Genomic DNA, 16,239 nt, shown 5'->3' with positions numbered 1-16,239 from the left:
TATATATAAATATATATATGTGCAAAGAAGAAATCTTTACAAAAGCAGTCATTGAAGTTGAGGATTTATACCAGGTTTTCATGCCTGAAGATGTACTGCTACATTGAATATTACCTTGTATGCACACTGTCATACAGAAATGCTAAGTTTGGAAACCTGCACAAGGCTGTTAGCAATTGATTTGTTTTGCTGTTTCACTTTGAATAACAATAAAAGAATGAAGAGAAGGTTTACTTTGAAACCGAGACAGGCTGGGAAATAAAATGCTAGCTTGTATCCTGTAATTATCCAGAAGCACCCTTGTAGACCCAGAATACAACTCACAGAACAGGCATAAAGCAGAGTGAAGAATCAGAGTTTGTGAGGAGGTGGCGTGTCAGTAGCCTGCCACATCCCTTCTCCTCTCCTCTTTCCCTCAATGTTGTTCTTGTTCCATTTGCATGAAGAAACTGCAGCAAACAAATGAGAAGAAACATGGGGGAGGGGGGAGAGCATTTACAGTTCATATTGCAAATAAAATCGTTAAAAATGCTATAAACAGTTTCATAGTCATTGTTTATAGACTCTAGAATTTTTAATATTCTAACATGTAATTGAATTCTGAAGCCAAGATTCTGCAATTAATCAGGCTTTTATAAGTGAGCCACTATTTGCTAGCAGTAACTTTGAGAAGAATTTGGACTTAAATTACTGTGTTTGTTTGTTTGTGGCTATAACAAAAAAGTGAAATGCTTAAGTGGTCAGCCAAATTACATGTTGTGCATTTGCCTGGGTTAGCAAAAGTCCTGATATGTATAAGTAGTTCAAGCATTTGAGAAACCTAATTGTTTGATTCCTGTGTGCAGATTTGGGCTTTGTGCATGTGAATTATGGAACGTGTGTTTTTGGAGGACATGTTTTCAGGGCTTGTGCTCAATTTTCTTCAGTACAATGTCTAGAGAACTCAAGTAAAATGGAAAAAAAATGCAAACACTTTGTTAGTTGTTCTAAGCTTTTATTATTATGCACCCTACTTAGGACTGAAGTGATTCCTAGGAATGCTGGTATTTTTGCCTACCCCATTGAAATGTTCAGTGTAAAGCTGGGCTAGATGTGAGAGACAGTTTTTCATTCAGTTCTGAGGAATTGTATGGCTATTGTGAGCTGGAGGAGTGTGGAGGAGTTATGGCACTGACTGGAGCACTTGTTCTTTCCCAGTCAACTCTTAAATCTTGATACCATAAGGGTCAAAAACTTGCCAGCTGTGACATCTGAATAATTTTTAAAGCAGTTAATCCAGTCAGAGTGTTTATCAATCGTTGTACCACGTGTGAAGGCGACGGGGACTCATCCTAAGATAATTCAAAAGAAAAGCTCATGGCATTGTCAAAAATCAAGTATTTCAGCTGAGTCTTGTCCCGCAGATTCACCTTTTCAAGTTAAAGATGTAAACATAGAACACTGCCCAATGAATTCCTACTGCACGGTTATTTGGCAGGTGTGTGGATTGTTTGTTGTGCAAACCGTCTGTTCTAAACCTGTACGCTGGATCTGACAATACCCACCTGATGCCCTCATGAGTTGCCCAGATGTTGTCAGCATTAGCCACTCTTTGTATATGGCATGATATATGGGAGAAGGGGACATCAGGAAGAGCCTTTGATCTACTTGGGAAATTAGGAGCCAAATTTTGAGAGCGTGTTACATTCTGCTGGCAATTGCCTTTATCCCTTCCCAGTGTAATTTACAGTTTCATGGAGCACCACGGTTCTCTTGTTAATTGTATCACACTCCTATGGCAACATTAATTTAGCTGAGTGTGCAATATCAGACATGCATTTAGTATGTTTTAATCAACCTCAGAAAAATATGTTTCAGCCCTTTTTGTATAAAAGCATAGGCTTTCCTTGCTTTTAAGTGTTGCTCGTCTCCTTTTGGATCTGTTCTGTTTTTTTTTTTCTGTTGAAGATGAAAAGGGTCGTTTTTATGTTAACTGATCACTTTTCTCAAAATCATGCTTTAGAAAGTCCCAATTTACCAGTCCTACAAGGGAAGGTGGAGAGAGGAAGCACAGCTATAATAAAGAATCAGTTTCTTCTGACTCAGAATTAGGTTGTGAGCAAGTAGTACCATACACAATCTAGAAAACAAGTATAGAAGTACATAAGACGTATGTAGGGTAGATCTTACGGTGATAAATTTTGCCATGGTGTGATCTGGTGTTTTTTACAAAAGCGCCCGTTTTTTCAGATAAAGCAAGAAGAAAAATGCACAGTTCTTGTAGGGTGGGAGTTGAAAGTACTGTGGGAAGTGGTGCTAAATTACAAAAAGGTGCTCAAAAAGGTGTTCTTCTTTTCCTGTTATTTTTGAGATATCGCTAGGTTGTGTAAGTTACCCATTCCATTAAAAGTAGGAATAAAGAATGCAATTTACAATTGCAATTGTTTGTGAGACACAGTAAAGGTTTTGAAATTAAAATCCTTTTTCTGAAACAGAGTGCTCTCTACATTGTGTTTAAACTCACCTAAAAATTCTTTTTAACCCACATACTCAAAATAATGTTCTCTAAGGTGCAGGAATCTTTTTCTCCTGAGCACAATAGGAATATGTTGAATCTCTTGAAAACAGTTTCTGTTTTTCAAACACCTTTTCTTTTTCAGCATAGATAATTAACGCCTTCTTCACAGTGCTTGGTGCCCTTGATACATCTGTTACCTTTGACAGATCCTTTCTGTTTGCCACCTCTTCCTAACATGCTTCCAATATTTTCAGCACAAAATAGATTTGTATCTTTGATGTTGGTTGTATACAGGCTCAATTAAATAAGAAAGCTGCTGACAGAATGGTGTAGAGTGAAGCTTTGTTTCTGTAAAGATTTTGTCCTTGGTCACTTATCTTCAGTTTTCACTGCAAAGTGTTTAACTTCTTTTAGACAAGATTGTTAAGACATGCATTTTATCTGGAGCTGTGTTTGTTTTCACTTTTGGAGGTGCTATGTGCAGTAATTATGTAGAGATGTAGGTAAAGGGGACAGAGGAGTGCTCTCCAGCTGCAGCCTTAAGCAGCAAAACCCCTTCCCGCTGGTGAGGGTGGCCTTAAAACATGCCTTTCTGGAAGTTTCTGGAATATTTAGAAGCATTATGGCAATGCAGCTGTTCATTACCACCCCCTAGTTGCTGGTGGATGGCATCTTGTATTTAGGCTGAGGAACCCAGCTTAGTGTGGATAGGGCTGTTGGGGCTGCTCAGATGGGCCCTTGGGTCGCTGAGCTGTGGCAGTGGGAAGCTCCAGCCCTGCTAATAGAGGGCAGCAACATTTAACCCTTCTTTGAGGTTTTCCATAATTTTTAAAGCAGTTAATCCACCAACCATAGTGATTCCTCTGCAGTCCCACAGCGTGGTAGTCCCCAAAGCAAGGGCTGTAGAGTCCCTTTGCAGGCAAGGTTTTATGTTGCTCAATTTTGAAAGAGGGAAATCAAAATGAAATCACAGTGTTGGAACAAGAGAGTGAAAAATACAACTGGGTTAGAAAAGATGCAGTCACAATACCTAAATAAAAGACTTACTGGTGGCAGTAATTGTTACTGCTTATGTCACATGGTATAATGACAGTTTTTCAGGATTTCCCACATATTAGAATGCATGAGGTTGGAATTTTGTTTTTATGATACCTACCACTCCTTTCTTAAGAGAAATTAAACAGCAACTGCTCTGAGATTTTGGGTTATGTACAACAGTCATTTTGATCTCTACATTGTCAAACAAATAAATATCAAAAGCATTTTTAGTGCAGTTACACTGTTTCATGCAGTGTTCTGGTGTGAAAGAACTAATTGCATGTTACACATCTTTTGCATATATATATGAAAAACAGTATGACAGGAAAATAGAAAAGAATTTGAATATATGCTTACAGTGGGAAAACGTGCATGGGTATGTGTGTGTTTATATATATCTTGCCTGTTTCGTCTCCTAATGACAAGAGGAGATGAGCATGTTACTGCCATGGATTTACTGATGATCTGCTATTGATAATGAACCTATGGAGCAGTAAGGTGTGACAGAGTTGTAAGGGATGGGAAGGTGCCCACAGATAAGTCTCACAGATTCCCCTTCAGTGAGGGTGCACCGAGCAGAGATCTACACAATCTCAAATGTCCGTTTCTCTGGGAACGGTAATGTTTGTTTCCTGGTGTAAACCTAAATATTTTTGTACTTTTCTGTCTTCTTGACTTTACAGAAATTGCCCCATAGCACCCCATTTTTTTTCTCCTGAGGTACTCCTGATATGTCTAATTTTGTTGTAAGTATTATATGTCACAAGGCTGATTGTTATTACTTCTGGTGAACTAATGTTTTCTTCTCTTGACCTCGTTCTCAGGATTTTGCAAAATATTTGCGATGGGAGACTAAACCAGCAGGTCAGTCAATAGCAAATCCAGCAATGTATGTTGGACTCAATGCTGAAGATGTGAATGATTTTTTGTTTCTAATTGTTGTAAATCAGCATCCCCAAAAGCACTGACATTTAAGAAAAACGAAACATAAGCAGGACAGGTCTGTTCCACTAACGAGGTTTTAAGAATATGTATTTTGTGTTTTATCTCAAACAATGGCTGACCAAGAACAGAGCTGCTTTAGTGAGCTGTGTCCTTGAGCCACTGTGTTGTCTGTACATGCTAATAAGGAGAATGAGGAGAATTAAGTAATTTAACTGCAGAATAGTTTCTTGAAACATCTTTTCAAACCTTTTAACACAAAGTAGCACACAAGTTACTCTGTCATTTAAAGAGGATCATTTTGTTACTTATTTTGTATTTTTCAACCTTAAAGTTGTGGTTTCAAAAATTAGAACATTGATCTTTATTATTGCTAGACCCAGTGAGCTAAGAGATAAATGACTGATACTACAAAGAAGAAGCAATAAATGAAAGAGAAAGCCTAAGAAAAAGGGGATGCCAGATTTAATGAATAATTACTGTGAACTGGGTCACATGGTTTCCAGTTTTTACATAGGTCAAACTGTGAGGCGATAGCATTTACTCAACTGAAAGGCCTGAGTAAGTAGTCTCAACAGCCTTTGTATAGAGAGTGAGGAAATTTCAGCTGATCTATCCTTAGTTCGTGAGATTTATACTATGGGACTGTCACACCTTTATTTCAGGCATAGATTCAGAGTCATAACAAAGGTGTGTCTTTGGTGTATTTATTCAAGGATTGCCCAGGGAACATGCCCAATAGTCACTTGCTGCAGATCTGAAACCTAGCCTGAAGTACGTGCATGATTGCAATTAAAAATAAATAAAACTGGTGGCAGGTAGCAGAGGAAAAAGGGAAGGAAGGGTTGTTGCAGTTACCAAAGTTTATTATCATAGTTCAGTGTGCATTTAAAGCTGTGTACACCCTCAGTAAATCCTTGAAAACTGCCAGAAACTAGTGTGTGTCACGTAGATTTGTCCCTGCTCAAATGAGGACAATTATTTGCCACAATTATGAATCCTAATTACTTGAAAAGGATGGCAAAGGGAGGAGATGTTAAAGCTAGTTAAACTGGATTTCATAAAGATATTAATGACTATAGCCATATTCATCTTTAAAATAAACTAAAGACTTTGAAAAATGAAAACTGGATTAACTTTCTATCACCTTCATTTAAAAGAAGTGTTCAGAACTGGTGGTGTGTGGGTGGGTGGGCTGATGGGAAAGCCTTAAAAGCTGAAAATCTACGCTAGAAAAGGATTATAAGGGTGTATGTGCACCAAGCACTACAGCATCCTTGGTGTTCGATGCTATCCAGGCTGCTTTCTATAGGCAGCTGAGCAAGATTGGTATGTGAAAATAGTAATTGGAATTACATTTGCATTGCTCTGCACATGGGCTAATGAGACCCACTGAGTTGTTGGAACTACAGAGCCTCTCCCTCCCCAGGAGTGGAAAAAGTCACCATAAGTCCTGCATAAATCAGAGGGCAAAACAGGTACAAGACCATACAGTTTGAATTGGACACTCTGATGTGTTTTTTTCTTGGCGTGATTGAGCAAGTTGTGCACCCCAACAGCAAGAAGGTGATTTGGCAGTAGTAATTCAAGAGGATGCACCTGTCTTTCCTCATTCTTTTTAGATTTTGTTATCACAGGCAAAAGAGTTCTTTCTAAACTGATTGATCGTTACTGAACAGGGAAAACAAAAGTATTGCAAAATGCAAGTATTAACTTACACATTTGTTTTGTTTTGAGCATATTTTAGAAGAGCCAGAGGCATGCCTTTTTAGTAAGCAGGCAGTTGGCAAAAACCCTCTAGGTATCAGAGAAGCCCTGTGCTATAATTTTCCTAGAATAATAATGTCAAACAAATGACAATAGAAAGCCTATAAAATTTGCAGCCAGCTGGGCAAATTCTCATGTGTGAACCACAGAAACTGTAAGTGCCCATGTAAAATATTTTGTCTTGATCAGAGCTGCTCCAGTCTACTGCATCCCTTGCCAGAGTAGCTGTAACCCCCTCACCTGCCAGCTGCAAATAGTGGCTCCACTGGGTGAACTTCGAGGCGCTCCAGCCCCAGTCTCAGAGCAGCGTTAAGTGTGTGCTGCATTGGAAGTTTTTGTCTGGGTAGTTAAATGTAGATCGATGAGCCTTCTCAGCATGAATGTTAACAGGGTATTACATGGGAATCAGCATGCATCAGAAATTATTATTAGTGCTTATTTTCAGATTCCCCCAAACAAGATGGAGAGGGCTTTTTTAACCTGTCTTTTGTGAATTAGTTATTTTGTCCCTGTGTACTTGGTATTTCGTATTTCGTTGTTTGGATAACAGTCTGGGCATTAAGTGTGGCTGTAATTCCTCCTCTGAATGGCTTCCACTTCTCATGACTCTTGCTTAGTTTCACCTAATCCTATCTCAAACAATGTCTTGATGAGCCAAGAAGGACTTGGGCTAAGCTGAGGACTAAACCAATGTTCTTCTTTGAAGAAGAACAAATTATAATAATTCTTTGTGTCACTAGGTTGTACAACTTTGTTCCAGAAAGGCCATGTTCAGCATTGCGCCTCAAGGGTTCTATCTATGTTTCAACTCCTTTTCTCTTTGACAGGGAGGTAAAGATGACTGTGTGTAATTTACTGTAAGTCTCTTGGTCGTGATGCAATATTCTTTGTTGAACTGGGTCTGTATGAGTCATTTATTGAGAAGCAAAATAGAACTACTGACAAAGTTTCATTACTTCTGACAAAAAGAGACTTAAGGCTACACACCATCTTGTTTCAGGGTACTCCCCACGTTACTCATTAGGTACTTCTGGCTGACATGACGTTTATGAATTCTTTCATCTTACAAAAAATGCTAAATGCTGTTCTATTTGACCATTTAATCACAGAATACTACATAAGCAGTAGTGGTCTGGGCCATAGCTGTCTGTCTGGAGTCTGTGTAAGTTGTGCAGGGAGGCGGGAAGTTCACCTTGTCAGGCACTGGGGAGGTTTCTGGACCCCATGCTGGGCAGACCCAGAAGGCTGTGCTTGGACTGGGGGCAGCATCAGGGAGCAGGCTGTAGGAAGGGTCAGCTGCCCAGGCAGGACAGGCATGCTTCAACTGTGGGACACTCCTGCTTAAACCACCAATTGTGTCTCGTGTAATTGATCCCCAGTGTATGGTTGATACACACACTCCCTAGAATACTACCCCTTCATTTACCCCTTACCACTTGCAAAAGCCTTCTAGCCCTGAATTGCAGGATACTGTGCAATTAGAAGCAAAAAGGCTGTTTCATTCTTTAGATAATCTGGGAAAAAACTGACCAAAGAACAGTGACCAAAAATTGCTTTTACACAGAAATTAAATAGGGGGCAAACAGCATTCAACTGTAGCACTGTGTTTTGAAGGAGAAAGAAGTGTAGACTGGAGCAAAGATTCAGGGCAGTGCCTAGGGGAAAGCTGCTGTATCTGATACACATATAAATATGTACATGAAATCAACAGTGTTTCATTTAAGAATCAAGTCCTTTTTAGTGATGCAGTGAATTTTTCACTATAAAAGAAAAACACTCCACCTACCCAAGATATTTACATGTGTACACACTCAGAACAGTCAACTAAAATAAAAAATGTTTAGCTGCCACAAATAGGTATATAATGGGAAGTTCTTAATTAACATCAGATTATCTTAAAGCAATAATGAATGTCTTGTTTATTTTTTATGTATTGGAATGGAAGGGATATATTCTGAAGGCAATTAAGAGAAAGATGGTGCTTGCCTGATTCTTAAGATAATGTTGCCTTTTGCTGGGGTGATGTGGGTGCTGATTGAAGTACACGAGCGTTCCCACTAGAGGGGGGTCCACTCAGCCTGGGTTGTAGTGCATTTTGGGGTTTTTTTTTGTTGTTTTTGTTATGTTTTGGTTGTTTTTATTTTGGCTTTGTTTGTTTTGGTTTGGTTTGGTTTTGTGGGGTTTTTTTTGGAACCTCAGCATGAGGAAAACGTCATGTAGTCCTACACCTTGATTTAGTCCTTTATGTTGTGTATCTTATGGTGTCAGCAGTTACTTGTCTCTTCCTTAGCTTAACTGTCCTTTATAGAAGGAGGTGAAAATCCAAATGAAAGGACTAAGGCACTAGTGCACTGTTAAACACAGTAGTAACAAAGAATACAGAGAATGTTTCATTGTATCATCTGCAAGGTGAGGACAATTATTTATCACAGAAGTGGGGTGATCATTCTTGGGAAAGTAGAAGCAGCTTTATCAGACCTGTTCAATAACATTCTTAATTAGAATTGTTATCTATCTTCACTCCAAACCATTTTACTGTCTCTGTGAGCCTGATGTTTCTAAGCATAAAAGAAAATATTTCTATCTGTGAAAGAGACTAAAGAGTATGTTAAACTATCTTAAATATCTGTTTTCCTCTTTGATGTCACAGTTTGTTCTTCCTCTCAGTTTCTTGGTGAAACTACAATTGAGTTTCACACAAGTGTTGGTCATTGTGTTAATAAATGTGTTTTGAAGCAGTGGCAGTTGTGAGCATTCTCTTGGCCCTGAGCAGGAGCTTCCTCAGCAGAGCCCAGGTGCTGACAATATGCCTGTGCTCTGCAGTGGGGGTCCTGGCATGTGAGGTGCCTCTCTGCAGGTGAAGTGCAGTGCAGAGCCCAAAGTAAAACTCTGCCTGGTCTGTGCTGGATTGGTGCAGGGTTTCCATGCCATCCCGTTCCATGTTGTGCTTCTGCGGGGCAGGGGACAGGCAGCCCTGGACAGAGGCTGTCCACCCAGCTGGGACCCTTGGGAAGGAGAGGGAAGAGGAAGGGACAGCAGGGAAAGGGAGACAGAACGTACTGGGGCTGGCAAGGCATCAACATCTCTGATGGATTCAAGGAAGAAGTCAGAGAAGGACCCTGTGGCACAAAGAAGGCTCCATTTTTTCTCTAATGAATCTCCACAATAGAAGTGTAGCACAGTAATGAGCATCCACTCTCTGCAACTACCTGAAAGGTACAACAACTGAGGTTGTACCCAGGTGGGAGTCAGCCTCTTCTCCCAGGCAGCAAGTGACAGGACAGAAGGATATAGCCTCAAGCTCTGCCAGAGGAAGTTCAAGTTGGACATCATAAAGAATTTCTTCACTGAAAGGGTGGTGAGGTGTTGGAATGGGCTGGTCAGGGAGCTGGTGGAATCAGTATTCCTGGAAGTCTTCAAGAAACAACTGGACATGGCACTTGTGTTCCATCAAAGGTTGGACTTGATGACCTTGGAGCTCTTTTCCAACCTTTATGATTCTCTGATTAATGGGACTGGAGATAGCATCTGGGATATATGACTACATATATGGACAAAACTGAGTAAGTTTGGAAAAGTTTTTGGGGTCTATCGAGTGATAACTGGATGCTGTACCAAAACAGTAAGCCTAGTGAAAATGAGCATTGACACTTCAGATGTGTACCACATTAACCCTAACCCTAACCAAGATGCTTCTGATAGTGGAATGACTTTTTTCAGAAGCCACTTGAGTGTCTGAGCAGGGCACTGTATTGTGACAAGCAGTCATACAGTTATTTCCAATCCAATGGCTGATTATTCTTTCTGGCCCTGGGCAAGTCACTTAACCCTCTGTCTGTTTCTTCATCTGTAAAATATATTATGGATATTTATCAGTCTCACCAGGACTGATTGTTTAATATTTATAAAGTGCCTAAAGGATTAGAAGCTTAATATAAGGAGCTTAATATATGTATCATATCATTTTAGATTGATTTTATTTACTTGGATTTTTTCCCTACCTCCTATTGAATGAGATACTATTTTGTAGCCTCTTACTGTCGTTCCTAATTAGCTGGACAGGTCACAATTGGGTAACTCCAGGTTCATTTTCTTCATTTATTCCTAGTTCCTATGAATCCTTTATCTCCCTCCCACTTTTTTTTTCTCCTTCCTTTTTTAATTTAGAGATGAAGAAATACCATATGTTGCTAGATCATGACATAAATATATTTAAGTGCTGCCATCATTGTTAGTTTATCAGCCTTTCCATTATAAACCCTCATGTTCAGGGGTTTATAACTCTGGCATTGTAACATGCTTCAGGGTGAAACTTCACATTCATTTTTTCCCTTTTGATTTGCTTTAAATCCTTCACTCTTCTTAAGTTAAACCGGAGATTAGATACATTAGTTATACTAGTTGTATAAATTATAATGCAGCAGTAGGCATTCTAAATACGATGTAAAATCAGAGAAACAGAGAATTTCCTAGTTGTTAAACTGTGAGCCTGAGAGTTCAGATCTGGGATTCTTTCCATGAGTGTGTCCCTGGCTTGGCACATAACTACTAAAAAATTATTCAATCTCTTTCTACCTCACTCTTCTCTCTCTATATTGGGATGATGACATTTCTGACTTCACTGGTGTATTGGGAAGCTTAATTAATTAGAATTCATAAAAGACCGAGATTCTCAGGTGAAAGGTGCCGAAGTGTGAAGCATTTTTAAGGAGTCTAATGAAAAATCGGTGTGCCTGCTTTCCTACGGCTGTTCCTGTTGTCTCAGTGTAGCGCGTAGCAACTCTAAAGCTGTGCAGTTTGTGGCAACCAGCAAGGCTTTGCCACCAGTGTATGGTCAAAGCAAAGAAAGGGCTTTGATCTGGAGCACCACTCGATGACCTGATAGCTTGTTTTTCTCAGACTTTCAAACACTCACTGTATCTCTCAGCCTTTGCTGGGGAGCTTGTGTTCCCCAAATTCTAGTTTTCAAACAGTTCTCTAGTGCAAGACAGGACAGGAGCCTGCAACCAAGACCTTGGCTGCAGAGTTTCTCCTTGTTGCTGTTCCACTTGGTGCTGGTGCAGAAGTACCCAGCCTGCTTAGAAGGTAACAGGAGGGAAAGAGGTCAGGGGTTTCCAGCTTTTTTTTTTGCAGGGACTTACCGTGGCAGATCATTCTGGTTGTGCTCAGGCAGCTTTGTGGTGTAGTCAAAATTCTGTATGGAGAAAAATGTTCCAGCTGTAGTACAGTAAATTCTGGGACACTGGCAGGTACTCTTTATGTTATTCAGGTGGAGAAACCTTCTTTGTGTTGAAAGGGATGCTCTCCAAGTTACCTCACTTGAGGATTTCTGTTGTCAGCTGTTAGTTTTGCACATCCTATCATGTGCAGGTTTCCTAGGGTTGATCCAGACTGGCACCTTCATTTACAGATCAGTTCTTTGCCTGAACTGTGGTGCTGTGCTCAGGAGAGAGAAGTTCTTGGTGGTGGCTAAATTTGAAATTATCTTTCTCCTTATAATTTCAGGTTGAAGTCTTGGCCTCCAAGGATGCTACATTTGGACACAAGGTGTGTAGTTTGGTGCAGTTTTGTTATGTAGGTCCCAACAATATGAATTGTTGGATGTAATGCCACAGAAAATGACAATTTTCAACATGAGAATTTAGGGTCCTGTGACTTGTATCCATCAATTCAGAAACTTTCCCTTGAGTGTGACAATCTGAGAATGGCACACAAGCTGTCTTAATCCTTTTCTTGGTATAAAACCTGTGAGCAAGTTTTACTTGCAGAAACTCACGTGGACCCGTGTAAGGTCAGCTTAGCAGTAGTTTTTAAGATTGGGCTTGCCCAAACACTGAATTTGTTCTTGTTCCATCGATTTGCAACTCAGAAATTGTACTTGTTGTCTGCTTGGCAGTCTGCTGAGTAAGCCAGTTTGTTCAGGCCCATTTCCACAGAGCATCTTGAGTAGCAAGTAGTGCATTGAACAGCTGCATCACCCTGTGTTCAATTGTAGATCAGCGTGTGGCGGGCAGTGTGTGTTGGAGAGACGACTTCAGACCTGCCCAGCTACAAGGATGGGCTGTGTCCTACCTAGTGCTTAAGTTTCTTTGGCCATTGCGGTGATGACCACTGTTTTAACTGAGCACTAATAGCAGATGATTTTAATCAGGGCAGATTGTGTGTAGGCTTTAACCATTTAGCCAGGAACAGTGGATGGGGAAGGGAAAATGGAGATTGTAGGAACAGTAGGCTAAATCATGACAGTGAAGAGTTTCCTGCTGATGAAGGCCCATATGCTGTGATGCTACTGCAGGTGGAAAAATAGCAGTGCTGTTACTCTTAAGGTAAAAAGGAAAAGCAAGAAAATATTAACTAAGTTCTCCAGGTTTATTTGGAATACAATAAGCAAAATTAACCGGAAGGAAAAAAAAAGAGCTTTAAAAGTACGTAAATATTAATGATGCCAGAATTTACATTGTGTCTATATTGTACATTTTTATGTTGATATGTGATAAAGTGATTTCAATAAATTATTAGAAAACAAACAGAGCTACTTTGGTATTATTTGAATTATATAATGTATGGTAGTCTGCAGTATTTTCTGATTTTTATTTAATACCCAGCAAGCATACAGAATATTAATTGAATATTTAATAAACCTGGAGGGTCAGCTCTTGTGAGCTCATCTCCATAATCCTTCAGACTAGATGGGTAAAAAGAAATATTACTGATGATTATTTTTGCCAGTCACTCTCAAAGCTAAAAAAAAACACTGTGGAGGAGGCTTTTGAGTTTTTTTCATGGCTAGATTTACAAGGTGTTTTTATGTCTTGTCATCCTGATGGACATCCTTTGAAACTCCTTTTTATTACAAAAACTTTTAAGAGTTTTCTGTTGCTAAGCTTCTGTTTTGCAGAACTGAATTCAGTTTGTTGCCAGCTCTGACCACCAATGTCCAGAGTACCTAGCATCTTTTTTCCTAAGATTCGTCTTCTGAACCATCAGGATCTTTTAAACTCTCTTACAATAGTAGCTTTATGTTATATAGTGAACTATCTATGCCTAGGAATGTCATGTACTTTTTATCAATCAAAAAGAAAGCTAAATGTATCATCCAAAACTTGTTAATCCCAGAATTTATTTTTGCTGTCTATTTAGAGCTGCTGCAAAAGCACTTTCTTCCCTTCTCTCCCTTGAGATGCTTTCCTTACTGTCTGTCTCAATGACAAATAAATGCCAGTGTTTCTGTTACATTAGCAGATGAGTGTGTGCCAACAGAGAATGTATATAAATTGTTAAAATGAAAAATAATTAATTTTATAAATCAGGAAGTAAGTTGATATGATAACACAGTTGGCCACCTAACAGTTGAGAAGGATGTAAGGTGAAAAATTTGCACCATGCAGTGATTTCCTTGGTACCTGCTTTTAGCCTGAATTTTCCTCCAGGGCTATTGTAGACTGTTGAAGGAAGCTATCTTTTTTGGGTTTGGGTGTAGAATATGTCTCAGCTTGAAACATTGTAGGGCCCCTCTGTATGCAGGAGCACAAGCGCAGTTTGTTGCAGGGGATGACTTCTTTTGACTGCATCCATTCCACCTATCCTTAGATGCCACTTAGTTTTAGGCTGTTGACAGGCTGTGTTGCCTGTAGATACGTACAAGAATAGTGTCTTTTAAAAAAGGATATTTGTAGACTACTAAAAGAATGTACAATGTCATTTGTTGTTCTTAAAATCTCCATGATCTCAGTCTCATGGTAAATATGCATACTGGCAGCAAAGGGGGCTGTTTCTCAGGAAAAGGTTCTGAATGAGACATCAGAACATTGTTCAGCTTTGCTGTAGTTATCATTGGCAAAGTGAAGATCTGACTGATGTAGATCTGGCCCCTTGAATGGCTGAGTCTTGGATGATGATCATCATCCTCGTAAGTGTTTGTAGAAATCAGCTACAGGATGCTTTAGATACAAGTTATGCATATTGATTTAGACAAAATAATTCTTATTTTAGAAAATAAAATGAAAACAAAAGAAATTGTGTCAAACTCTCAACATACCCAGGGAAAAGGCACCTTGAAGTACCAAATCCTGTCTTTACGCCTTAAACATGGAACAGGTGCAAATTACGAACCATTAATAGCAGTCCTTAAAAGTGTTTCCTCCTCCTCAACTTATTAAGAAGTAAACAGTCTTCCTCAAACAAATGTAGGACATAAGGCATTTATTAGAGTAAAAATTACATTTATTATGAACTTCTTGTTTTCATTTTGTGCATATGTGAGACCAGTACTGTTTAAAAGGCCATAAAAATCTAAGCACATTTTCAATCAGTTTTAAAAAAAAGTTGTTGTTTGATAATTATAAATATGTAAAATAAGTACAGATTTGATTGCATTGCTGTCCAAAGCTTTCTTTTGGTTGAATAGAAGGAAGTAAACCCATTCAGCTTTCTGTGCAACTAATTTTACAGAAGGAGGAAGCTGTTGGTGTGCTGTAACAGCTCTTTCAAAGATGGTACACGTGGTGTTCAGTTCAATTTACACATTTATTTGTGTGTGTGCTTGAATGCATGTTTGTTTTTAAAGGAAAAAACCTTCCAGCTTTTGACTGGTTCTTTTGTTTCAATATTTAGAAGGGTTGTGTTATATGTGTGGTTACACATGGAGAGATGTAGGGGGAATGACCATGTAGCAAATCATGAACAGCTGATAGGTGATCTGGGACAGGCTTAAGTTAGGCCTGGTTTGTTCAAATTCTGATGAGAATAAACTTACATATATAATAAGTTCCTTCAAAACCATATTTGCCAAGAAAGTAGGGTAGAGTAAGAGCTCACTCTATAGATGGAGTGATATCTGCCCAAGTCTGCAGTCAACACACAGGAATGTATTTCCAAGTTGGAAACTTTGAGTCCCATTAATCTTACTAAAGCCTAATGATGATTTGTAAAATACTAACAGTACCGATTTATTTTGTGTTTATTTTAGCTGAGTAGGAAGTTATATTTTAGCAGATAGAAACAGTGTTTGCGGATGGCAGAGAAAATAGGAGGAATACAAAGATGTGAAAAAGAAAGAGAAAAAAAAATAAGGTGCCCAGGGCAGAAGTAAAAGGTAAAATGTTTAACCATTTTGAATAATGCTCATTTAAAGACCTAGGCAATGGACAAATAAAAATAAGAGTGCGGGAGTTTTTTAAATCCTCCTAAGAGATTCAGATGCTCAATTTCCATTAGAACCTTTTTATCCGAGGTAGAATTGAAAATCTTAGTGTGAAAGGTTGGTTATTATGTAAAGATTTAACCCACATTTTATTGTTGTAGGAGCTGCATATTGGCATCAGTTGGAATTATGGTGTCAAATGCAGTAGCACGCACTTCATACAGGCTGCAAAGGGTGTCTGGCCCTATCCAGAGAACAGGATGCCGGACTTTTTAAATATTTGCACTCGGTTTGCTCTCCCTCGCTTTCCCTAAAGCTTTTACTGTCAGCATCCGCCTGACCCAAATAACGTAGGTTAGGGAGGCTTCATTCAGTTAAGCCTGGTGAGATCACCTGGTGCATGTGTCCCAACCTGTCTGTGGAGCTGTGGAGTGCCATCAGCCTTGTTAGCAGTGCTGGCCACAGAGCCTGCTCTCCGCAGCTAATGCCGAGGTGCAGTGATCCCAGCTTAGTGCTGCATTAATATAAATAAGTTTGTTAATGGCAGTCCAGCAGCTACATGTCAGAAGGCTCAGAAGTTTGTGCAACAGGAAAAGAGACACTTCTGTTCCCACAGTGGGGGAGCTCCACCAAGAACAGGACTCTCTTATTTGGTAGCGAGCTTTAATCCTTCCATTGTGTGTCGTTTTAAGCTGTGTTGTGATGTAATTGGCTTAATCATTACTATTATGTTGCTTTGCACAAGTTAAGATTGTAATTTGACATATGGAAATAAATGGCAACTGGATTAGTGATTTGCAGGTGTCATTTAAAAATGGGGCAGGGAAGAAAGCCTTTCATATTTTGCAAGTGG

General features: G+C 39.3%; 1 protein-coding gene across 5 annotated transcripts in view; it reads left to right on the top strand.

Annotated features, from left to right (window-relative positions):
- Positions 1 to 16,239, top strand: part of ARID1B (AT-rich interaction domain 1B) — a 325,443-nt gene that overhangs the window by 169,903 nt on the left and 139,301 nt on the right. For 3 of the 5 annotated variants that reach the window (XM_030945679.1, XM_030945678.1, XM_030945680.1), the window contains one exon: positions 11,750 to 11,791. The exons of the other annotated variants lie outside the window; for them this stretch is intronic. In XM_030945679.1, coding sequence (XP_030801539.1) covers positions 11,750 to 11,791 — 42 coding nt within the window. The remainder of the gene's footprint in view (positions 1 to 11,749; positions 11,792 to 16,239) is intronic. 5 annotated transcript variants of the gene reach the window in all.

Source organism: Camarhynchus parvulus, chromosome 3 (genome assembly GCF_901933205.1).
Source record: "Camarhynchus parvulus chromosome 3, STF_HiC, whole genome shotgun sequence".
Lineage (NCBI taxonomy): Eukaryota > Metazoa > Chordata > Aves > Passeriformes > Thraupidae > Camarhynchus > Camarhynchus parvulus.
This window is presented reverse-complemented; position numbering and strand designations above follow the sequence as displayed.